At 37.0% G+C, this 25,152-nt stretch overlaps 2 protein-coding genes across 4 annotated transcripts in view; one reads left to right on the top strand and one right to left on the bottom strand.

Annotated features, from left to right (window-relative positions):
• The window catches only part of rhobtb3 (Rho related BTB domain containing 3), a 40,534-nt gene extending 18,855 nt beyond the window's left edge, over positions 1–21,679 (top strand). For 2 of the 3 annotated variants that reach the window (XM_030134421.1, XM_030134420.1), the window contains exons 9-14: positions 529–634; positions 1,405–1,578; positions 13,720–13,886; positions 14,044–14,140; positions 17,542–17,685; positions 20,953–21,679. In XM_030134421.1, the coding sequence (XP_029990281.1) occupies positions 529–634; positions 1,405–1,578; positions 13,720–13,886; positions 14,044–14,140; positions 17,542–17,660 (663 nt within the window). In that variant the 3' untranslated portion in view covers positions 17,661–17,685; positions 20,953–21,679. Of the gene's footprint in view, positions 1–528; positions 635–1,404; positions 1,579–13,719; positions 13,887–14,043; positions 14,141–17,541; positions 17,686–20,952 lie in introns of those variants that run through there. The other variant, XR_003935439.1, reaches the window with a different exon arrangement.
• Positions 17,202–23,345, bottom strand: glrx (glutaredoxin (thioltransferase)). Its single transcript, XM_030134422.1, has 3 exons — positions 23,076–23,345; positions 20,953–21,084; positions 17,202–17,685 (listed from the first exon to the last, which is right to left on the bottom strand). Exons 1-2 carry the CDS (start codon positions 23,280–23,282, stop codon positions 20,971–20,973), a joined length of 321 nt encoding a protein of 106 aa, XP_029990282.1. The 5' UTR covers positions 23,283–23,345; the 3' UTR covers positions 17,202–17,685; positions 20,953–20,970.
• Positions 23,346–25,152: the final 1,807 nt, after the last annotated feature.

The following is a 25,152-nucleotide window of genomic DNA, read 5'->3' on the forward strand; positions in this document are numbered from 1 at the left end:
TAGTGGGGAAGTATGAGAATATGGATATCTTTGTGCTTCGGTTGACAGAGAAAGGTCACACAATGGTAATGGGATACTTTGACGATGCTCATTTATGGACTTTTAAAAAATGTGTGTGCACTTCTTCAAAATATTCTCTTCACATACACATTCAACCTTTCTTATACAGCTGTTTTTCTCAAGCTGCGCAGTGCAGTATCCTGCATGCAGATATTAGAATATGCATCCTTAAATTGCTTTCAAAGGGCATGAACGTGTCGATAACAGACAGCTTTGGCCGACAGTCTGCTTCCCGGTCTGTTTTCAGTGTTCGCCAGCTCTGTCATGTTGTTCTTGGCATTGCAGTTCAAGTATGTTTGGGTAGTGCTAAGCAAGACTGGCAGAGAGGCCAATTTGTATTCCACAGGGGAGGTGGGATAGATGTGCAGAATCACAATTGTGCTGCTAACTAGTTCCTGACATCCATCTGAGGAATGTTAACCTGCTGTGTCCACCTCTTTTGGCTTTGTGTGTGTACTGTGTGTGCAGGCCTCCAGGGACACCCCCAGTGCACGGGCGGCTCAGCTCGGACCACAGACTCTTGTTAACCTGTTTAACTCCCCTCTTTACTCAGATGTCATCTTCATGGTGCAAGGTGGGTGCATGATAATCTATCGGACACGCACACATTTACCAATGGATGCGCCGTCACACCGCAGAGGAAGGTCACATTTTATTAGCCTTGATTGAATTATGATCTCAGTCCCGGGCTTGGTCGTCCATTTAGAGGCAAAATAAGATAAAACTGTCCGGGGGACTGGCTGCCTTCCTTCCCTGTCATGTTTCATCTCAACAAAAGCTTTTCCACAAGCTGCATTTAGGCATTCTGTTATTAAGGGCTCAAACTGAAAAACCCAAAAATAATACCCCGAAGCATCTCCTAATCAATTTTTATGTCGTAGCAAGTGCTGTGAGCTTTTCTTGTCCTTGCACCAATTTCAGCCTTCATAGGTCATTGAAACAATTTTACAAGAGCATTTTCTATATTGATGCTTCATTTTCCCTTGTATTGATCGACTGTGGAGTGAATTGAACATGACTGTTAATAGTGCCAAATGTGTCAGGACATTACATGTCATTTGTTCCCTGTTAATTAAAATGACCAACATCAACAAGCCAAACTAAATTACATTCTGCTTGTGTGACGCCGCCGAAGTGACAGTGACAAACAGTGAAAATTATTCAATATTTAAACCTGTTTGTAATTGTCTTCAAAGGTTTTTCAGATCAAAGTGCCATTTAATATTCAGTACATTAATTATGAACTATTTATAATCCTTGGAACCTCTGTGGCACTTTCCCAGCAGACACTATTCTGACATTCTGTACCTAGATGTAAATTTTGCATGTGTGTGTCTGTTTCAGGGAGTGTGTTGCCAGCCCACCGGGCAGTTCTGGTGGCACGCTGTGATGTCATGGCGGCCATGTTTAGTGGGAAGTATGCAGAGGCCCGGAGCCGAGTGGTGCCAATCCACGGTGTGTCCTCAGATACCTTCCTGTCATTCCTGGAGTACCTCTATACTGACTCCTGCTGTCCTGGTGAGAATACTACACACAACCCAGACGTACACAACACCACTGGGACCACTGCTCTGTGGGTCATTACAGTTAAACGGTGATGTTCTGCCCCTATGATGTACTCTAAAACAGACGCGTAATTATAGGGTAATGGTCTCCTTCACAAGAACCGTAAGCCATGAAATGATAAAAACTACAAATATTCTATAATTATGTTACACACTCAGCTGAACTGGTTCTTAATCAAACATTACAATAATTATCACTATTTTATTTGTGTATTGTATGTCCTTTCCCAGGGTTCCCATGGGGTCTTAAATGCATTTAAAAATCTGCATTAAATACCTTAAATACCATTAAAAACTCTTTAAAAGGTATTACATTTGATATGAAAGGTCTTAAGTTCAGTTTCCATAAACCTGTTGGCTGTATTGTGTTTAAATGTGTCTAGGAAATGCCCAAACTGCAAAGAATGTAATGTTAGTTCCAACCTGACAATTTATACTGAAATTAGGAACCAGTTATTGCTAACTTTGCAGCCCCTGGTGAGAAATGACTCGGAACAGTGGGAATCAAGGCGCTGGAGTAAATAAATAAATTTTCCTAAATTCTACAAGTTAGGAATTTTTGCCAGTATGGCTGTGAAAATATGCATTAAATTCTATTCTAAATGGTCTTAAAAGGTCTTAAATTTAATTTGTAAAAAACTGTTGGAACCCTGTTTCCAAACAGTTCAACCATTTCCAGAGAGAGACATGATGTTTTTTTGTTTTCCTACAGAATTCAGCTTTGCAAACTGAAGTGAGCTTCAGCTGTCACTCCTACCTTTCTCAACAGTTGTCTTGCTTGTCACATTCTTAAAGTTCCACTGTGATAAACAATTTTACTGATGTTGCTTGGGCAAAACATTTTTTAAAAACATGCCTCACAGCACTGGTACAGCTTGTAGACCTCTGCTGATTTGGGAATTAACCCTCTACACACCCCCTTCACACAGGATTAACAAAATCAGTTTTGTACTTGAATTCTCTGACATTATTCCCTGGTCCTGATGTTAAGGTTTAACACTTACAGATAACTGTTGAAAAATAGAAAACTGTTCCTTGTTGTCACTACATCTCATCATCTTTTGACATGTTGCTTCTCTGAAGGATGTAAATCTGTACTTTCATTGAACATCCATAATATAAAGCAACACAAGCCTCCTGAAAAACTCTTTTAATCCTTCAATTTATTATCACCACTTCCTTGTCCTTAGTCCTCAATCAGGAAATACAGTCGCGGAAAAAATTATTACACCACCAAAAGTCATTAAAAACAACCGTTATGCAATCAAATGCTATCTCCTGTGTCATGTGACTAAAACAGACAGAAAAGAAAACATGTAATGCCTAAAAGCACTGTTTTTAGCAGTACAATGCCATAGCTATTAATGTAAGAACTGAAGTGATTTTGGTTACTATCAAGAAAACCTGGAAAATGCTCTGAAATTAAACTCTTTTAAGCTATTTTTGTTGTTATCATTATATTTGTCCAAACAAATGTACCTTTAGTTGTACCAGGCATTAAAATGAACAAGAAATTGAAGAAAACAAAGGTAGTCTAATAATGTTTTCTGCAACTGTAGGTTGATAAAATGCGCAATGAAACAAAAATGTTGCACATCTCACCAAATCACAGAGGTACTGATCTGCACTGAACCAATATTATTATCCCAGGATGTCTGTGTTTGCTGAAATAAAGTAAGAAATTTGGAATGGCACCTTTTTTCCTGTGGAATGGTGGAATATTTACTTTACAAATGACAGACATAGCAGATTTGCATGGGGTTAAGATGAGCTCTTACAACACAGACGACCACTGCAATTATTACGAATCACCAGAGCTCTGTAGGTAATACCAGTCCAGTGCAAACAGGGCTTTTGTTGCTGAAATTCTGTTTTTCTGAAGAAAATTCAATCGCTAAAAGTCAATTACTCAAAAAACTTCACCTAACTTTCAAATTTTTACACCCTTGTAGAATCTTCATATTTATTCTTCTGTCTACGTCATTACTTTTTATAGTTCTTATTTTTCATCCCCTGAACTTAGCCTTCATGTTCTCCTTAAATTTAAACATGTCTCTGTTCAGAGAGAAGGTTAAGAATATAAAGAAAAAAAATGTCATCCCAACAATTATGAAGCCAAAATGTTGCCAGATAACAGGAATGACCTTTACATGCAAAGAGTAATGTGAAGTAGTAAAAAGTAAAATTACAAGCACATCTGCAGTGAGGACCTGAGTACAGTAAGAAAGGGGCTCTCATCCTTTTCTCTTCTGAGGTAATTAAACCCCCTGGCAGATTTGATATGATGGTGAAAGTGAATGAACCGGAAAAGGCTCTTTATGTTCTTCATTCTTCTGCCTTTACAGTATCTCCTCCTCCTGGCTTTTGTTGTTAAATTGTTTTTTCGTTTTGATAAGTGATAAATACTTAAAGCTTGGTTCATTTGTGACTGAGATGAAAGTAAAATAATTCAGTCTGTTACAGAATGCGAAGCTTTTTATTGTGATTTTAATGTATCCCAGAAATAAAAACCTCTCTGAAATCAAAACACACTTGACAGACGTACATTACCGTTTTCCTCTAAACCTCGCTCATGAAAACGCACATAAACAATATCGCAGATGACAAGTCCCCTCAGCCATCTGTGTGACTGCAACGTGATGCCAGTGTCAGTCTCAGGAGGCGCGTGAAGAAAAGCACTGAGCTTAAATTAAATTAGATCTAGTCCTGACAAACTCAACCCATGGTATCACTGCTTCATCTGCTTTTGATGGTGCCAGCCTCAGACGTGGTGTTATTGTTGTTGTTGTTGTTTTCCTCTGTCGGTATCTGTCATGTTGTGAGTTGCATTTCAAAGTAATTAGTGCTCGTAAATTTTCTCTGGTGAAAGCCACGAGGTGTTACTACAACCATAAAGCTTTTGTAATCCTCTTGATCCAACCGGAAATAAACACTTAGCCTCCGGCTTAATGTGGTTTTCAGCGGTATGTTTATGACAAAACCCAACAGTTTAAAAGACAAAGAGACTAAATAAAATAAAGAGAAAACCTTAATACGAGCAGCCTTGACTTTCCCAAACATATATTTATAAGCCCAAGTTCTAAAACAATATAAATGTGATTCCTGCACAAATATGACATACCTGTACTTTACAGAAGTATTTTCATTACATGGTACTTTATACCTCTACCCCATTAGATTTCAGAGGGAAATATTTTTTCGTCACTACATCTACTGGACTCTTGAAGTTATAATGCCTGAAAAAAGTTAGATAACTTTATACACTAAAAAAACCCAAACAAATGATACATGATTTGCAGTACTAATCCATCCAGTAATATACTGATGATCTAAAACTGACTCCTTATTGCATGTATCTGCCTGTTATGGTGCTCTGTAATAATATACTACATGAAATGCCATTCTGCAAAATGAGGGGCCTTTTTTTTTTTTTTTTTTCGTTTTTTTTTGCTTTTGATAGGAACTTTTTTTTAAATTCATTTTTAAAATTTGATTTTGTAACGGAGAATTTACATGTTTTACATTCACATGCACATATAACATTTTACAATGTTGTTTTTCTATATTTCTGGTCTTCTTAGGAAAGAACAACACAATCTATCTGGACATTTATTTTCCTGTGTATATCTCCAGTGCCTTCACTTCTTGTTTTCTTAACCCCCCCCCCCCCTTTTTTTTTTTGAACAACAGAACAGTAATAAAAAGTAATTTTAAAAAAAAGTAATAAAAACAACAGTAATATAGTAGCTTAACAACAGTGGGTGTCACCTTTTGTTCCATTTTAGTGTTCATAAAGTCCATCCATGGTTTCCAGCATTCCTCAAATTTGTCCTGTTGTAGTCTCAATGCAAATGTGAGTTTCACCATCTGGGAAATTTCTTTTACAAGTTCTATCCAGTCTTCTAATTATGTAATTTGTCAGTCATCCATTTTCTACTTATTTATTTATTTATTTATTTATTTAAAATCTTTTTGTACAGTCTGGTTGTTTGCCTAAGAACATAGTTTCAAAATTCAAAGGAAACCTTGCCCCAATCACTTTATCAATGCTTTGTTTTTTTTTCTCCCAATATAGAAACAGTTTAGGACAGCTCCAAAAAAGCTCCACATAACCTCCAACAAGATGTGTCCATATTTGAACCTCTCTGTGGATAGCAACTTTTGATTGCGTTTTGATAAAAAAAAACAAAAAAAAAAACACTTTCCCTGACGTAGTTGAAAACTTGCAATGAATGGTCACCTCCATTTGTTTCCCAAGAAAAATCAAATTATTCATGAGTAAAAATGAGTAATGAGTATTTGACTTTGACACCATTACCTGGTGCCAGAAGGTTGTTTTGTCTTTATGTAAATAAAGACATTTCCATCCTAACCCCTATAGCATATAGTGGTTAGTAATATTCATCATGTGTTTAACACCCAAACTCCCCCCAAAACAAAATTACACACCTTCTATTTCTACTTCAGCTCAAGTTCAGCATCTGAATGTCTTTTCCACCAAAATTAAACAGAAGCAGCGTGAGTCTTTTTGCTTCTCTAGTTCTTCAACTTAGTGTGTGAAAAATAAACTGCCTCATACGATGTAATTTCATAATTAGTGAAGACACACCTAAGCTCAACTATATGACTCGATAATTGATGAGTTATTGATCCAGTGAAAGAGGCAGTAATAAAGTAGACGTTACAGTAGTTCATAAATGTTTTTGTACATTTGAGTCCTGAGGACACAGGGGAGTGTCCGCTGCATGGTGTAAATACTCAACATTTTACTCTTTTATTTAGGTTTTATTTATTCTTCTGTACAGCACTGTTTTTTTGTGCAGTTGTTCTATGTCTTTTAATCTATTCTTTAATTTTACTCTTTTATTTTGTTTTTTTATTTATTCTTCTGTACAGCACTTTGGTCTGCTGTGGTTATTTTAAAGTGCTTCATAAATAAAGTTGGATTGGATTGGAACAGTAGTTTAACAGATTACGCAAATCACCCCGATAGGTTTTTTAAGGCTACTCGTGAGTGTGACCTTTGACTGTTTCTGCCCCCTTGTGGTAACAGATTGCTTCATGCAGATAGTAATGTCTTAAAAGTTAATATTAATTGATTATTTGAAGCTCAAAATGTAGATGAATGATTAATAATTTAGTAAATAAGCAATCTGAGGATATTTCCTTGACTCTCCATAAAATAAAAATTAGGATAACACTGTGTAAATTATCACATTTGAGAAGCTCCTTTTTACTTAGTACTTAGCAGATGCAGTTGTATTTACGCTGTGACTAATGTTTACAGCCTAGGTTACCTATTACACCGGCTGTCTCAGTATTCTTATATAATGAAGCTGCTGAACACACGTTGTGAATATATTCTGAATCGCTCCTCTGTGCTGACAATGCCCCTGTTTTGTAGCTCATTGTCGTTTGATGGGAACAGTCATTAAAAATTTAACCAGCAACCTGTCAGATGCATCTTAGGTACAAGGAGGAGGGTAAGAAAGCAGTTACCAGAGAAACAACCTTCTTTTGAGTCCTGAAAACAGGATATTAAAGCTGTGAAGCAGCTCTGGAGGCTGCAGCCACCACACAGTTACGTAAGAGCTCAGCAGTCAAGGTCAAAGGAAGGTTACTCATCTGGCAGCCACACAAACCCAGCATGTAAAAGTCACAGGAGCTGGTCAGGAGCTTGAATTCATGATATAATAACGTGGAACCTGCTGCTGATTTATATGTGATGTCATTGTGTAATCACAGACAAGACTCTGTGTGTATGTCTACAGTGTGTCTGATAGAAGAGAAGTAGAGAATCAGGGCTTATAAGAGGAAGTCAAGGATGCTGAATGTGCTGTTTGACTGACATAAATTACAGGAATCTGCTTCCATTAAGACTAATCTGATTTAACAGTGTGACATTACATAATAGGATTGACAGTGCTCATTTGACAGTCATTGCATGTATTTGCAAACATGTAATTCGGGCAATTTACTCTTAAAGCTTAGTTTTGGCCCATAACATATAACAAGGTGTTAATGTGTTTGTGCATTTTCTCTTCTTTACCATTCTTTAACACACTCCTACTAGATTCTTCCATATTTATAATGCTAAATCTCTCATGTCTCTTTGCGCTGACATTATGATGATATTGATGTAAATATGTCAGCACAAATAGAACACAAGAGATTAATCTCATTCTGGATGCAACGAAATTAAATCTATACATTAGACATACCCTGTATCATACTCCGGTTTCTATAACAAGAAAAGAAGAAAAAAAAAGAAAAAAGTTATCCCGCACACTGTCCATTCAATTTGCAAAAAATTTTAATATAGGATACCAACGTTTCGGTCCTCTGGATGTTTTTCAAGCAGAGATTTAAACAGAGGTGGGTAATCCCAGCTCCATAGAGTAAATGTCCTGCCATGTATTTGTTCCAACCACTCACTGAACCAGCCCATTTTGATGAGCACAGCTCCTCATCCAGGTAGATGGGATGATTAGTGGAATCACCTGTGTTAAGTAAACAGGTAGAACCAATACATGGCAGGACTTTTACTCTGTGGAGCAGGGATTACCCATCTCTGGAATTAAAAACAGCATTGACAGTACAGGCAAATTCAGGACTTGCAGCTGACGTCATTGGTCATGTGATTGTTGGTTACACCGCCATATTGGTAGGCTATCTGGATCCAGAAAGTCAGAACTGTTGCTTTATATCATGTTTTTCTTTGGACTTGTGTTTGCGTGTTTTGTTATTTGCGAGTATGTCTGCTTGTGATAAAAGCACCATAGGCGAGTTTCAATGTTTACTAACAACAGTGATGCACGCGCAACTCAGAGGCAAAAACAGGAGTACCAGCTACCAGCCGGCTCACATCAGCCGCGTATACCTCCAGGCTCTGCCCCGGAACTCGTGAACGAGCCGATATGTTAGCTCTAAAACGGTCCATTAACTGTCTCTGTCCAAAAGCCGATCCCATCTTCTCTTTCATGGCCGCATAATTTGACTTGACCGCATCAGGAAGGCTGTCCCATAGTAGAAAAGCAGACTGTCACAGACGGGTGGGGAGTATTGTCACCAGCTCCCCACTGAACTCACCGGTGTCGCCTGCCGTAGCTCTGACTGCCACTTCCAGCTGAGGAAACTCTGGCTGCCATCGCCGGCAAAGGGAGCAGGTAGATCCACAATTACTCTGTCTCTATAGGGTGATAGGCCAGGGGAAGTTCTCCTGGTAGGTTTAAAGGGGTCTTCATTACCGTACCACATGATGACAATTCTTTTTATTATTGTAGATCTACACAGGAGAAAGATAAATATCACCAACAATGGCCAATTGTACGATCCAAGGAAAGCTTGCCTACCAATATGACGTCATAAACAGAAAGCCACGTGATCATGTGATGTATGTGCAAAACCTGAATACATGGCCTACCCTGTCCGAGGTAGCCAATCAGGGGCTGAGCAAGCAGGGGGGCCTCAGTCACTTTTACAGCTGTGTTCAACTGGCAGTGATTAAGAAGCTCCACCCAGGGGAGGTGATAACAGACTCATTGAATACATGGATAAATAAGACTGTGGAAACTCAGGCAGGCACATACATGAGTGAAAGCCCATATATGTGCCTCTGTAGAACAGAAAGATAACTATAAATTCCTATAAACACAATAATATACAAATTATTCAAGTCAAGAAAGATCTTACATATATCATTTTAAAAAAACATCCTAACAGTGCATGGAGAAGAAGATAATGATAATAATAATGATAATAATAGTAAGACCATGCCTGGCATCATAGTTACAAAAGGAGGGTCAGGAAAGGAAGATCATCCAGAGCTTCAGTACCTGATGATAGAAGCATGTTATGATTAGCAGATGACAATAAAAAAAACTTTTGCTGATCATTAGAAGACATTCTACTTATCACAAACATCACATTTAACAAGAATTCATCATTAGGTCCTTTTGGGGATAGTGTTTGTAGAGTAAAGACAACAAGAACAGAAAAATCCATACAGTTGTCTCTTTACACATGAAGCAGTTTTCCAGTTTGAATGGGAGTGTTCATCTAGTTTTACTTCTGTAGTACTTGGTCTTTCACTAAATACTCCACTAGTTGCAAACTTTGTGTTTCCTTTTGAGCAGTTTGTGAAAAGCAGGATTATCTGACATTTTTATTTTAAAGTTTCCTTTTTTTTTTTTTTTTTTTTTTACTAACACTTCGCTTCTAATTATGCATAAAACTGATATGGAAAATGCTTTTATGCCCAGGTAGCTGTTTTGAAGTTTTAGAAAGAACAATTTGTGCTGAATGGGCATTTTATAAAATACACAGCCTGGCCAAAAAAAAAGAAGAAAAACTGATATTTCATCTGCCTTTTGCTTTGATTAGAGCACAAAGTCACAGTGGCATCATTTTGATAAGCTTATGCATAAGCTTATGTTGCAACATTTATTTCTGTCCAAGGTCTTGTATTGTTGACTGACAGTCAGACCACTGTGTAAAGTCTTCACCACATCCCAAAGATTTCCAGTGGGGTTCAGGTCAAGACTCTGCAGTGGCCAATCCATGCCTGTGCTCCTTGAACCACTTTCACAATCTGAGTCTGATGAATCCTGGCGTTGTCATCATGGAACATGTCAGTGCCATCAGGGAAGAAAAAAATGATGTTCATGTCTGCAGGGTGCTTGCAGAGGTCTTGAATGTCTTAAAATGTCTGGAATTTTGAAATGCTGTTTTCCAGACCATAGCATTTACAGTTTATGTTAACCACAGAGACATGTTTAAAATGCATAATTACAATTATTATTATTATTATTTTTTATACTTTATTTTTAACAGATTTGACATTTTTTAACAAACAGACAATAAAACAAAAAAGTAAAGACATACGAAACAAGAGACATCAACAAGCACAGACAGGGCAGTATCAAAACTTAAAATACAATGATAAAGAAGTGAGTCAATGAGTCACAATGTTATCCCATCATGATAAGAGGGTTGAGTTAGTTTGGGTTTTGTCCTGTTTCAGTCCATGTCGGATCATTCAGATATATCCTCATGTTGCATCAGATCATGTCCCGTACACCTGCTGACAAAATTACATCCATCATTTTCATAAACATTTGTGCACATTTTCTTGGAATGCATATTTACACATGTTGATAGTAAAACACACAGATGGTGAGATCTATGTGTATTTCTCATGAGAAAAACAAAGTGTTGTCCTATTGGGGCGTTACATCTTCTGGGATGCATAATTACAATTTAAAAAGCAAAATATCACTCCTTTAAGACCCGAGAAGCTCCTCACTGCATCAGTTAGATTTAAATAACTTGTTTCCAGCTGAAACACATTAATCATTGCTGTAGTTATCCAGTGGAAGGCTTTTTATTTTATTATTATTTTTTATTTTAGGCAGGTTATGTATCTTTTGGCAGACGTTGGCACTGACACTGGCAAACAGTTAATATCAAGTTTCTAAACTGTAAAAAATAAGAAAATAACCCAAGAATAAAAGTGCTCTCACATGGACTTTTTTCTGGTTAGTCTGACGTTACACATTCCTTTGATTAATTACTTTTTTTTATTCAAGAAAGGAAAAACAATATATGATGCATTTTAGATACAGTGTCTTGAATTGAACCAAATCCCATCCCTCCCACCCTTCCCACATACACTATGTTGCCAAAAGTATTGGCTCACCCATCCAAATAATCAGAATCAGGTGTTCCAATCACTTCCATGGCCACAGGTGTATAAAATCAAGCACCTAGGCATGCAGACTGCTTTTACAAACATTTGTGAAAGAATGGGTCGCTCTCAGGAGCTCAGTGAATTCCAGCGTGGAACTGTGATAGGATGCCACCTGTGCAACAAATCCAGTTGTGAAATTTCCTGGCTCCTAAATATTCCACAGTCAACTGTCAGCTGTATTATAAGAAAGTGGAAGTGTTTGGGAACGACAGCAACTCAGCCACGAAGTGGTAGGCCACGTAAACTGATGGAGCGGGGTCAGCGGATGCTGAGGCGCATAGTGTGAAGAGGTCGCCAACTTCCTGCAGAGTCAATCGCTACAGACCTCCAAACTTCATGTGGCCTTCAGATTAGCTCAAGAACAATGCGCAGAGAGCTTCATGGAATGGGTTTCCATGGCCGAGCAGCTGCATCCATGCCATACATCACCAAGTGCAATGCAAAGCGCCGGATGCAGTGGTGTAAAGCACGCCGCCACTGGACTCTAGAGCAGTGGAGGCGCCTTCTCTGGAGTGACGAATTGCGCTTCTCCATCTGGCAATCTGATGGACGGGTCTGGGTTTGGCGGTTGCCAGGAGAACGATACTTGTCAGACCGTACTGTGCCAAGTGTAAAGTTTGGTGGAGGGGGGATTATGGTGTGGGGTTGTTTTTCAGGAGCTGGGCTTGGCCCCTTAGTTCCAGTGAAAGGAACTGGGAATGCTTCAGCATACCAAGACATTTTGGACAATTCCATGCTCCCAACTTTGTGGGAACAGTTTGGAGCTGGCCCCTTCCTCTTCCAACATGACTGTGCACCAGTGCACAAAGCAAGGTCCATAAAGACATGGATGACAGAGTCTGGTGTGGATGAACTGGACTGGCCTGCACACAGTCCTGACCTCAACCCGATAGAACACCTTTGGGATGAATTAGAGCGGAGACTGAGAGCCAGGCCTTCTGTCCAACATCAGTGTGTGACCTCACAAATGCGCTTCTGAAAGAATGGTCAAAAATTCCCATGAACACACTCCTAAACCTTGTGGACAACCTTCCCAGAAGAGTTGAAGCTGTTATAGCTGCAAAGGGTGGACCCACGTCATATTGAACCCCATAGACTAGGAATGGGATGGCACTGAAATTCATATGCGAGTCAAGGCAGGTGAGCAAATACTTTTGGCAATATAGTGTACATACAAACTACCACTAAACATGGAACAATTGATTGATTAACCCTTTCATGCATGAATTATGAGAACTTTAATCAAGATTTTTTTCCTGAGTGTTTTTATTCCTCCTTAGGCATGAAAAAAAAAACAAAAAAAAAACCTGCGATTTAAGTTTTTTATGAACCTATTTTTCATGGAGTTACAAAAATGTCCACACAGCTGTACACCATGTGCTTAATTTTAGAAGCGAAGAAACATGTATTTACTGAACTATTGAGTGAAAACTATGAAATAAAAACATTTTTAATGCAGCTAATCTGATGTAAGTAATGAAAGTTTATTTATAAAGCGCTCTTCACAGCTAAAAATCACAAAGTGCTGTACATGAAATGGGTGCAATAAAAGGACATAAGAATAATTTCATCAAATAAATCATGTTTTCTCACATTTTAGCATACTCTAATACTAGTTATTACTCACTTCATGGAGATAATGTGCAAAAAAAAAACCAAACAAAAACAACATTTTTGTTAAAAAACAAACTGTTAATTACAGTCTAATAACAATTAGCAATTTTTTACACTCAAACATGTTACTAGAGATCAGGTTTATCAAGAACACCAAAGTTACAGTAATGGTATAAATTACAATGTATGGGATGATGCATGAGTGTCCACTGTGTTGGCCGATATGGAACTAAAACAACCAAACCCATGAATATACAAGAGAATAACTGTCCACTGTAGTGACCACTATGCATGAAAGGGTTAATTACTTTGAGTTTACTATTCAGAGATCCTGATCAGTTTATTCTCATATTTATTACTTTTAGACACTCAGTTTAACAGACATCCAGTTTTACTTGAAGTGAAAGTTAATTCTGGACACACATAACACACTTCCAGTATGAAAAATTCATAAAAAAAAAAAACAAAAAACAAAACAGGAATGATGTAGCTCTTATGTTTTATTATGCGGGCCTTTAAAAATCCACAATCTGTAAACCCCCATTTTGAGCTGTAAGGGAATGCATTGTTATGTAAAAATCTGTCGCATATTGATGGAGGCATTAATTTCCAAGAAGTGTCCGCCTTTTTCATTATGAACCAGGGGAAACTGTAATCTGCATGATTTAGTGTATGAGTGAATAATGCTGCCTAAATATACCAGATGGCTCCGTTTTGTGTTTGTGTGTCCAGCTAGTGTGCTCCAGGCTATGGCAGTGCTGGTCTGTGCGGAAATGTACCAAGTGAAACGACTGCAGCATCTGTGTGAGGTGTGTGTGTGCGCGTACCTCCAGAGCATGCCCAGTCGAGAGCTGGCGTCAACAGGTATCAGCGTGGTTCGACTCCTCCGCAGAGCAAAGGTCAGTCAAACTTTGTGAGGAGCTAAATAGAACCTGTCAGAATATTACCTCACCTGCGTTTAGCAATTAGTAGTTTGTGTTAAGCCACCAAAACACAACCTATGAAGTCAGTGCGTATTGGTCCAGGTAAATCTGTCTTCTGTGTGTCTCTGAACAGTGCCACAACGCAGAGCAGTTGTATGTCTGGCTCCTTCACTTTATTGCCAACAACTACCTAATCTTCAGCCACAAACCTGACTTCCTGGAGCTCTCAGGTCAGTGTGAATATGTATGAGAAATCAGATTGAGGAGAAAGAAAAAAAAGCTTTCGAGAGGGGTTTAAGTGTGAATTTAAAAAAGGAAGATGTGTGAAAGAGTGTTAAATGACAAGTAATTTCACAAAATGCAGGGGTTTTCCTAAATAGCGTCTGAGTTCTAGTGGTTTCACCCAAGTTTGTGGAAGATTTAGGCAAATATGTCTAGGGAGCTTCCCACCTGATTTTTTTTTTTTTTTAACATTTTTTTTCCCCTGCCAATTAAAATACAGTGGGCCAGATCCAGCCAAAGTGAACATCAGAGTCAAAAATTAAAGTTTTACCTGTCATTTCACAAGTAGGCTCCTTTTTTTAGCTTAAGATCTCTATTTTATGGAACTACAGGGTGGGGAAGCAAAATTTACAATGAACATTTAGTTGTTTTTTCTCAGCAGGCACTACGTCAATTGTTTTGAAACCAAACATATATTGATGTCATAATCATACCTAACACTATTATCCATACCTTTTCAGAAACTTTTGCCCATATGAGTAATCAGGAAAGCAAACGTCCAAGAGTGTGTGATTTGCTGAATGCACTCGTCACACCAAAGGAGATTTCAAAAATAGTTGGAGTGTCCATAAAGACTGTTAATAATGGAAAGAAGAGAATGACTATGAGCAAAACTATTACCAGAAAGTCTGGAAGATACTATTAAAGAAGAATGGGAGAAGTTGTCACCCGAATATTTGAGGAACACTTGCGCAAGTTTCAGGAAGCGTGTGAAGGCAGTTATTGAGAAAGGAGGACACATAGAATAAAAACATTTTCTATTATGTCAATTTTCTTGTGGCAAATAAATTCTCATGACTTTCAATAAACTAATTGGTCATACACTGTCTTTCAATCCCTGCCTCAAAATATTGTAAATTTTGCTTCCCCACCCTGTATTTACAAAATTTTAGGATATAATCAATATAAAATGAAACCTAAAAAGGACTAAAATATGTAAAAGCACTATTAACTTTAATACTATTTGTTCTTCTTGTATAAGTGATATTTTAAGTCTGTGAATCTGTAGGAACTAATTACTCAACAGTACAAGAATATAGAAAGGTTATGTCCAATCCAATTAGTTAAACATGCTCTATTAGCTGTATATATCACTTCAGTTGTAATATGTATGTTCAATAAGTTTATTAGCATATTTGTAGTGTTTTAGTCCCAAAGTCTTTTATTCTGACACTGAACAAAGGGACAAACTGCTGTCCCTGTGTCACAACAGGTTTGTGTTCATAAAAACTTATCATTTTTATCTGATATTGATCACAATTGTAGTTTAACATCAGAGCTAAAGGCCTATGTTTCCTTTAGGATCAGTTTCTAATAAGAACAGCATGTTTTGTACATTTTCATACAGTGAAAAAAATTTTTTGAGTCCCAGTGTCACACAGCAGTAATTGAAGTATTTTTACCCCCAAATTTTACGTCTGTAAATTGTAACATGTGTCATGTGAAAGTACTTACTGACATCTGTTCATACATGTATTAAACATAGAGATAAGTTACTTAGTTTTCAACACAGAGCGTATTGAACAGGAAATGTCACAGCTTGATCTGGCCCAGCACTGTGCAGAAGTCTCAGTCCACCTTTCGCTTTGTTTTTTCAGGGATGAAATGAGCAGACTTTTTTTTCCCTCATTCTCTTTTCTTCAGATAAAAGAAAATATGTGCGCAGCCTTAAAAGACACACAAAAAGGAACTAAATGGGTTCTAAAGGTTAAAGTCCCTATTTAGTGTGACCCCTGACTCCATGACAAGAAGCAGCGAAAATAATTAGAAAGATCTGACATGTAGAATAAAACCTGGTATAAAACATCTGAAAATTGCAATAAATCTCATATTGTCTGAACACAAGGGTTAAAGACGTGAAGGCTACGGGAGGTCGCACTAAATACGACCACTTTGGTTAATAGAAGCTGTTTTCCCCTGAAACGTTTGTTTTTACTGTTGTACATACTTCACATATATCCAGATTGTATCCTAATACAGAGACAAATGCATATATGTGGACATTAGAACTTTATTAAACCAACAAACCTAATATTGTCCTCTGACTTTTGCACAGTACTGTATGTAATTTGGTATAATTTTGGAGCATTGTTGCAACCATATACAAGTAAAAATTGGGAAAACTAGAGCAGATAATAAACATATACAACTATGAGATCTTGAAATCATTTAGTCGGTTAGTTTTGATGCCCTCCACATCGATTCTAACTCAATCTGACTCAGTGCTGCATCTGATTCTCATTATGGCAGGGAAAACCAAGCAAAATGCAACACTGTGATAAAAGTCAAGTTACCAATATTTGATTTAATCCTGTTTTAAGGACCAAACATTTTTTATACCTGTTAAAAACCTGTTTTTGTGCTATACTGGCAAGCAGCTGTAGTTATAAAATATATACTATAATATATATTCTGTAACTACAGTGCTGGCAGCTGTGGGATTTATAAGCATCAGATAAACAGATGCACTTTTATGATGCTTCCTTTAAGAAACTGACACCAGTCATGTATCGGAAATCTGAAGGAAGACAGGAAAAGGAAAGGTACATACACAATATGGACAAAAATAGAGACACGTCACACCCACATTTGTAGAACTTCCTATTCCCATTGATTTGATGTAACATGTTTAAAATGTTCATGTTTGTTGTTGTCCATAATAATCACAATACAGTATAGAGGCAGAACATTAAAAACTTGATAGAAAAATTTTTTTTAGAAAAACAAGTAAACTCACAAGCATCTTATTAATGTAAATAATGTAAACAAAGTTACCCGAAAGGCTAGATAAGTGTTTACTGCAATATTTACCACAATAAAATCATATAACATTTACTGTTATAGTGAAATGAAACATCTGAATTCAATGTGTCCAAATACTTTTGTCCATATAGTGTATGTGTCAGATATTTTCTCAGCTCTTCTAGTGAAATATTCTTAGAAGGCCACAAAAAAGCAGGTAAAAAATCTGTAAAAGCAGCCGGTGAAAATAAAGATTAAAAGCCAACATTGCCATAGCAGTAGCAGTTTTATTGTCAGAGTCAGTTATACATATATTTACGTATACATGCATACATTTAAGCTCAGTGGACGGTTATTAAGGGCACAAGCAAAACAAAAGGCCAAGGAGAGGAGAAGTTGATCTCCATTTGCTTGTTGTTGTAAACAAAGTCATGCCAGATATTTCAGCCTCGTTGGCTGTGTACATGGCCACAATCCAAGAAGTGATTGCTGTATGTGTATAGGTGAGTATGTGCCAAGCTCAGTAAATCCTGCTGTAATTGTTTCATCTGCAAAGCATTCTATGGTTGTGTTTGCCAGTAGATGATGGTTATGATTTGCGTTCCAGACGAGGAGCGGGAGCAGGTGGAGAGGCTGCGATGGCCGTCCAGAGGCTACCTACAGGAGCTCAGCGAGTACCAGCAGCGGCGACGCAAACTGCGCAAATCCCGCTGCATAGTCATGTGACTCCCCACCTGCCAAGGCCACCACTCTGTGTGAAATGGGGGAGAGCAGAGGAGAGAATGCAGGGAGAAAATAAAGAAAAACCAGTCATCTACGAACAGAGAAAGACACTGAAGAAGTTCTTTTTTTTTTATAGTTTGTCCTGTCGGTTGTTGAAGTAGAAAACGACCTAAGACTCCTTAACCGACAGGACGCTATCATGGTGCCGTGATACAAAGCACTATGACACACCTCCGTTCTCCCTGGAGGAATGACTGTGTGTCTTCTGCATAATGACTACACCATCATGGGCAATATGAAGTGACTGCATCCTTTAACCCCAATATGAATATAAAAGGACTTCTTAGCCTCTGGCAGCAGGCTCTGTGACAGATTATATTTCTACTGGCACGAGCAAAACTGTGAATTCTAAAAATGAACAGTGACGCAAAATGGCTCCATTTCGAGTTGGGATATATCAGTGATGACACATCTGCTGGAATCCATTTGAGTCTGTTTTAAACTCACGGGTAATGCGACTTCAGGTTGATTAACTAGGTGGGAAACTTAAGTGTTTCCTGGGGATGCACCTCAGCGTCTGTGTTCAATTAAACCGTGGTCCATGATGCACCGGTGTCCTGTTGGATGTCCACCATGTCATCGCGTACACCCAAAGCATACTAATTTCTCGAGCCGAAGTAACTCCAGCCTCTGATTTCTCTACGGTTCGACGCTGTGACCTTCATTAACCCTGAGAGCAGAGTCGAAGCTCAGACGCCCATTTTCATCTGTAATCTCACGGAACCTCAGCTAACACCAGGACCAACTTATTTACAGTTCTTTTACACACTCTTATTAGATTCTTGCAGATCTATATTGCAAGTGTATCAGAGAGAAGTGATTTTATTACCACATGAGATGAATTACAATTTGGTTGCAGATTGTCGCTGGTGCACTTTCATCAAGAAAAGACTCAAAATTAAATCCTTACACAATACATATCCTGTATCAAAGTCCAGTTTATACAACAAGAAAACAAACATAATGAATCATTTACAGCCTGTGAGCAGGACATTTACATCATTTCTTTTACAGGTTGGTAGAAAATAATGTTGATACTATTCCTTATCTACTTGCAATAATAAATAACAGTGTATTATCTGTCACACAAATAAAAAAAAGCCTTTTGTAGCATTTATGTGTACAGAACAGGAGGAGAGACTGAGGAAAAAACATCATATCATAAAAAAAAACGCTGGTACAATGGAAACCACAATGCCTCTGGCTGGATATACTATATTTAATTTATCCTTTTTTTTGAGATGTTTTTAATCATAATAAGATTATGATTCATTAATGCTGCAATTATTTTTGTATCAAGACTGTGGGTGGACATTTATATTTTTTTCTGACTGTGAGACTCCATTTTAGTCTGCCGTTTCACTGGTATTTACTTAAAATGCTATTATTAATCTTCAACGACTGACTTTGAAGAAAATTTTGTTTGCTGGTGATAAATTACAGATATTGATTGGATACGTGTCGGTCAACAGTATTGATATTCCGTACACTCACAGCTTTACTGCAGCAGTACAAGCAAGAAAGCCCCTGTCAGATGTTAACACAGGCAGTAGATATGAGCAGAAATACTGATGCAATAATGTAATAAGACGACGACAGTGTTACATTAAAAGTGTGCGTTTCATAAGGAATCCACATTTTTTTTTAGTCGACATTAACGTCCCAGGCCACCGTCTGAGCTTGTGTGAGCTTTGAGAGGCTTTCTGACAGTGTGTTATTATCTGAAAATGAAACTGCAAATCAAATCAGTAAATAACAGCTGACATGTTGGACTGTGAAACAGAGAATCACGGTGCTGCATCCACACCCAGTATGTGACTCCACTGGGCCAGTGCTGTACACACTGTACATAACATGACGTCTGACTTTAAATAAAGACATGTTTTAGAATGAATAAGCCACAGACTGGGTACATGACTGAAATATTATGTTGGTGATTGTTTTATCTGTGTTTGGCCTAATGTCCTCAGTTTTTGATAAACATTGATAAAATTGATTACAGATTATTACATTTTGGTCATTCTATGTCAAGGGTCAAAATCAAGAAAAGTTCCTAACAATAATTTTTGCCAACATGGGGGAAAATTTAGGGGGAAAAGTGTAATTTCTCGGTCAATACTCATCGGATTTGATTCTAATTTGGCAACAATTTTATATTCAGATTTCTTTCAAATTTAACCTGAGTTATGAAGAAAAAAATTGGCTGTGGTCGCTTCACTGGATCAGAAAACACAAAATGTAAATGTGTAAAAAGAAATCAGGTTCTCATCAAGAACAGGGGTGGAAAGCATGAAAAACACAAGGGCAAAAAGGACTGTTGCAAAAAAAAAAAAAATCAATTATAAATGTTCAGGAAGTATGTAGAGCAAACATACAACAGCCAGAAATAAGCCTGAGGCACTCCAATACAAAAATAAAAGTAGGTAATAAGAGATTTTTGTATATTCTTTGCGTATTTTTGTATTATATGTATAAGTAATAATGGAGCACTGACAAAGACTGTGTAGTTAAAACAGGTTAGAGATCAAGTCTATATAGATAATAAATATCTTATATTTTCATAGCAGACTGCCAGGCTGTCGTATTTTTGCAGAACTAATATACTGAACCTTTTATTTTTGCAACAGTCCTTGCAGATGTTTTGTTTTAACTATCTATTATGGTCGCATATAGACTGAAGTAATATTTTGAGCAAACTTGCATAATCAGGTAAATTTATTAGGCAATATTTTTTTGCTTGATTGTTAGGGGAAATGCACAGATTACAGCTCATGAAATGTATATTATTTCTGTCTCAAACATACAAGGTTAAATTAGTACAATTGTCCCTATATAACTGCAAATCCTGACTATGCAATTTAATTAATAGTACAGGTCTATGTCTGTGGGGAATTTAGTTGACTTGGCAGACGTTTCTATTCTGTATGATTCCTAGTGTTTCCTTTTTTATTATTTATTTAGCTTATCTAGTGTTACACCTTCTGATCAATCTTATTTTCTCTCATTTCACTCCTGTTTGAACATCCATCTTGTTTTTGATACAGTTTTTCTTTTTGTAATCTACCTGTGCTGCATCTTTATCTGAATTTGACACAATGTGGGCCTGGAGCTGAATTTAATCTCATCTTTACTATCAATCAGTTCTTTCGTTCATTTTTCCACACACAGACACAGTGTTTCTGGTGCAAGTAGCATTGTACAGGAGAGATTAACTGTCTGTGTGTGTGTCCTTTACCTGGAGGGGTGGGTCAGCTTACTGCAGAGCGCCGATAGACTGCAGCATGCCCTCCAGTTTACCGCTCTTGTGCAGCGCTTCCACGTCGCTGCCACCTCCAACACACTCCTCCCCAATGAACACTCGAGGGACCTACAATACATTCAGTGTGACAGAAACACCAGTCAGTATAGTAACAGTCAGAGATGGAGTGGGAAGTGTCCTTCAGCATCAGCTACACGGAAAGACATGGTTTTTATTTCATTTCTAAATCATGTCAACAGTGTCTCTTTATGATATTCTTCTATTAATTAATTTATACACTGGCAAGAATAGGTATGTGAACTCTTTGAAATGTCGACATGAATAGGTCATAAAACATGACCTGATTTGCATCCAAGTCACCAGTATAAACAAACATAATGTGCTTAACCAAACAATGAGCAGGTCTGACCAGCAGCATCGGAAGTGCTTGGTTATAGCTGTTAAAGGAGCTTCAACCTGTTATTAAACCCACTTATGTTCACTTACTGCCTCTACAAGCACTGTGAGTGTGTAATGGCTGGAACATTATTAAAATATTTTTATTCTGTGTGGTACTGGGTTAAGAACATTATTCTTGTCTGCAGTTGTGACTGATATGTGGATGAGATCACATTTTATTACCAATGCATGCAGAAAAGAGTTCACATACTGTTTCTTGTCATTGCATTTTACCTGAATGAAGGAAATCAACCCTGTTAATTTACTTTACAGACATTTCATTTGACATATCGATGGCCAAAAAACAAAACCTCCAATCTCCAATTTTTTAGATTTTGAGTTTTCACATTAAATGGTGAGAACAAGGATGACTCCACATTTTCAGTCTATCTGCAAAATAATCCTGCCCTTTCTTGTGACATACAGTCACCTGACAACAACAACAAAGACCATACTATAATAAAAATAAACTTTTTTTTTTTTTGTTTGTTTTTTTTTTGTTTCCTGAAAAAGTGATTTTTTTTTCAGATAGGAGGTTTTGTATTCTGGCCATCGATATAAGGAACATAAAATGTTTGTTCACAAATTAACAAAAAATACACTTTAAATAAATGAAGTCTAAACTACTCAATAACGAATAATGTAGAAATTAAGAAAATTTTATGTTATTAAAACAGTCTAGAAACAGTTAATGTTCCAAGACCAAAAATCACCTATTTGTTCTGTTATTTCCAAAAATGTATTTCTAAATCACCTTACCTATATATAAAAAAAGTAATTTCTCAGTCAATACTCATCGGATTTGATTCTAATTTACCAATGATTTTTTTATTCAGATTTCTTTCAAATTTAACCTGAGCTATGAAGACAAAAATTGGCCGCAGTTGCTTCACTGGATCAGAAAACACAAAATGTAAATGTGGAAAAAGGAATCAGATTCTCATCAAAAACAGGGATGGAAAGCATGAAAAACACAAGGGCAAAAAGGACTGTTGCAAACATCAAATGTTTGTTTGCAAAAAAAAAAAAAAAAAAAAAACTCTTTAAAAAAATGCAGAAGTCTAAACTACTCAATAACGAATAATGTAGAAATTAAGAAAATGTAACGTTATTAAAACAGTCTAGAAACAGTTAATATTCCAAGACCAAAAATTCCTTATTTGTTCTGTTATTTCCAAAAATTTATTGCTAAATCTCCTTACCTACATATCTTTATTAACTTATTTGTCATTATTAGCAACAGAGCAACAACTGTCAACGTATGCTATCAAAAAACAATATATTTTTGTTGACAATGAACTGTCAAACATCAAACAAGAGCAATATAATATATTTCAGATCCACAGTGTTACTTATATCAAACACTGAGCAGTGACGTGGACTGTTACTGCTTATTTAACTTGGTTTGGTGGTATATGGAAGTAACTTTACAAAAAAGTAAACAACAAAAGTCATGAGTTTTAGCTTCGTGCAGATCAAGGCTAACAGCTAATGCGGCTAATAATAGTTAGCTTAGCGCTTTTCACCTCATACGCACTTCCGGTTTTTTTATGGAAATGCTATTTTAAAACCTGTTCTTTCTACTCGTTTAACAGGTTTCTTCGAGATTTTCATGTGGCTTTTTTGCCATGTTATTAAAGTGAGAAGTCTTTGATTCTCACCGTACGAGCCCCGGTGAGTTCCAGGAAGTAGTCTTGCATTGAGTCCATGTCGCTGCGTCCACTTATGTCAATACATTCTAAATGTCCAGGTTTAAACTTATACTTGGACAAAACGTCTTTAGCCGTAACACAGTACGGACACCTAGGTTTAATAAACAACACTACTTTGTCTCCTTTAATTTTGGTTTGCACAAACTCCTGAGCCATTTTTACAGATGATGCAGAGGTAGACACAACAGCAGAAAATGAAAGAAATGAAAGAAAGAGAAAGGGATGTGCGTTTGGCAGCAACTGAAATGAGGATGACGTGGGGTCTTCTTAAAGATATAGTACACAGTCACACCCAGGTTAACTAGTGATGGAACTAGTATTTTACACTCAACAAAAATATAAACGCACCACTTTTGTTTTTGCTCTCATTTGTTATGAGCTGAACTCAAAGATCTAAAACTTTTTCTGTGTACACACAAGGTTTATTTCTCTCAAATATTGTTCACAAATCTGTCTAAATTTGTGTTAGTGAACACTTCTTCTTTGCTGAGATAATCCATCCACCTCACAGGTGTGGCATATCAAGATGCTGATTAGACAGCATGATTATTGCACAGGTGTGCCTTAGGCTGGCCACAATAAAAGGCCACTCCAAAATGTGCAGTTTTATCACACAGCACAATACCACAGATGTCACAAGTTTTGAGGGAATATGCAATTAGCATGCTGACTTCAGGAATCTCCACCAGAGCTTTTGCCTGTGAATTGAATGTTCATTTCTCTACCATAAGCCATCTCCAAAGCTGTTTCAGAGAATTCATGAAGGAGACTGTGTGAGGAAAATGGTGGTCACACCAAATACTGACCAGTTTTCTGACCCCCCTGGACCACCCAATACAGTAAAAGTGCACATTTTAGAGTGGCCTTTTATTGTGGCCAGCCTAAGTCACACCTGTGCAATAATCCTGCTGTCTAATCAGCATCTTGATATGCCACACCTGTGAGGTGGATGGATTATCTCAGCAAAGGACAAAGGAGAAGTGCTCACTAACACAGATTTAGACAAATTTATGAACAATATTTGAGAGAAATAGGCCTTTTGTGTACATAGAAAAAGTTTTAGATCTTTGAGTTCAGCTCATGACAAATGGGAGCAAAAACAAAAGTGGTGCGTTTATATTTTTGTTGAGTGTATTTATTTATTTATTTATTTAGTTAGTTAGTTAGTTCATGGTTGTGCATTTCATCAGTAACATTCAACAATCATCAAGTAAACAAACATGTACACACCCATGCTCAAAAAGGAGCAGGATGAAGAATATCTTATATTTCCTGCCCCCTTCTAAATAATAATAATGATAGTTATATAATAATAATAATAACAATAATAATAATAATAATAATAATAACAATAACAATACCATAACCATTAAGGTTAGCCATACACAACTAGCTATAAAATCATACTGTATAAAGTCAGACAAACCAACTAAATACATCCACAGATAGTACCAAATGAATACAAAACCAAGTGCAAAACTATATATCCAGAAAGTACAAAACAAAGGTAAATATAAACCTGATGAAATGATGCAAAAACATTTTACCAGTCCAAAGCAAGTAAATAAATATGTCACAAAATACAAAAGAAATACGAAGCCAAATGTAAAACTTATAACTGTTCATATAATCTCATTGTTCTTTCTTTATACACTTTTTTCAGTTGGAATATGTTTTTACAGTCCTTCAACTCATTATTAAGAGAATTCCAGAGTTTAACACCAATCACTGATACACACATCTGCTTCAAAGTTGTCCGTGCACACTGGTGTTTGAAATGACTTTTCCTTCTATGCTCTTCATTCTCTGAAGTGAAGACAAACAGTTCTTGTAAATTAGCTGGTAGTGCTTTACTTTTGGCCTTGAACATAACAAGTAATGTCTGTAACTTAACTAGCGCCTGCCATTTCAATAATCCAGAATCAATAAATAATGTATTAGTGTATTCCTGATAATCTGCTTTATGGATAATCCTGATAGCTCTCTTCTGTAGGAGATACAATGGCTTTGTTTTACTCTTATATGT

Source organism: Sphaeramia orbicularis, chromosome 5 (genome assembly GCF_902148855.1).
Source record: "Sphaeramia orbicularis chromosome 5, fSphaOr1.1, whole genome shotgun sequence".
NCBI classification, from domain to species: domain Eukaryota; kingdom Metazoa; phylum Chordata; class Actinopteri; order Kurtiformes; family Apogonidae; genus Sphaeramia; species Sphaeramia orbicularis.

Bases quoted from the DNA above. Each gene is read 5' to 3' on its own strand.
- glrx (XM_030134422.1), bottom strand. From the start codon at position 23,282: ATGGCTCAGGAGTTTGTGCAAACCAAAATTAAAGGAGACAAAGTAGTG. The intron at 21,085-23,075 runs GTGAGAATCAAA...AATGTATTGTAG, and splicing joins AACTCACCGGGGCTCGTACG to GTCCCTCGAGTGTTCATTGG.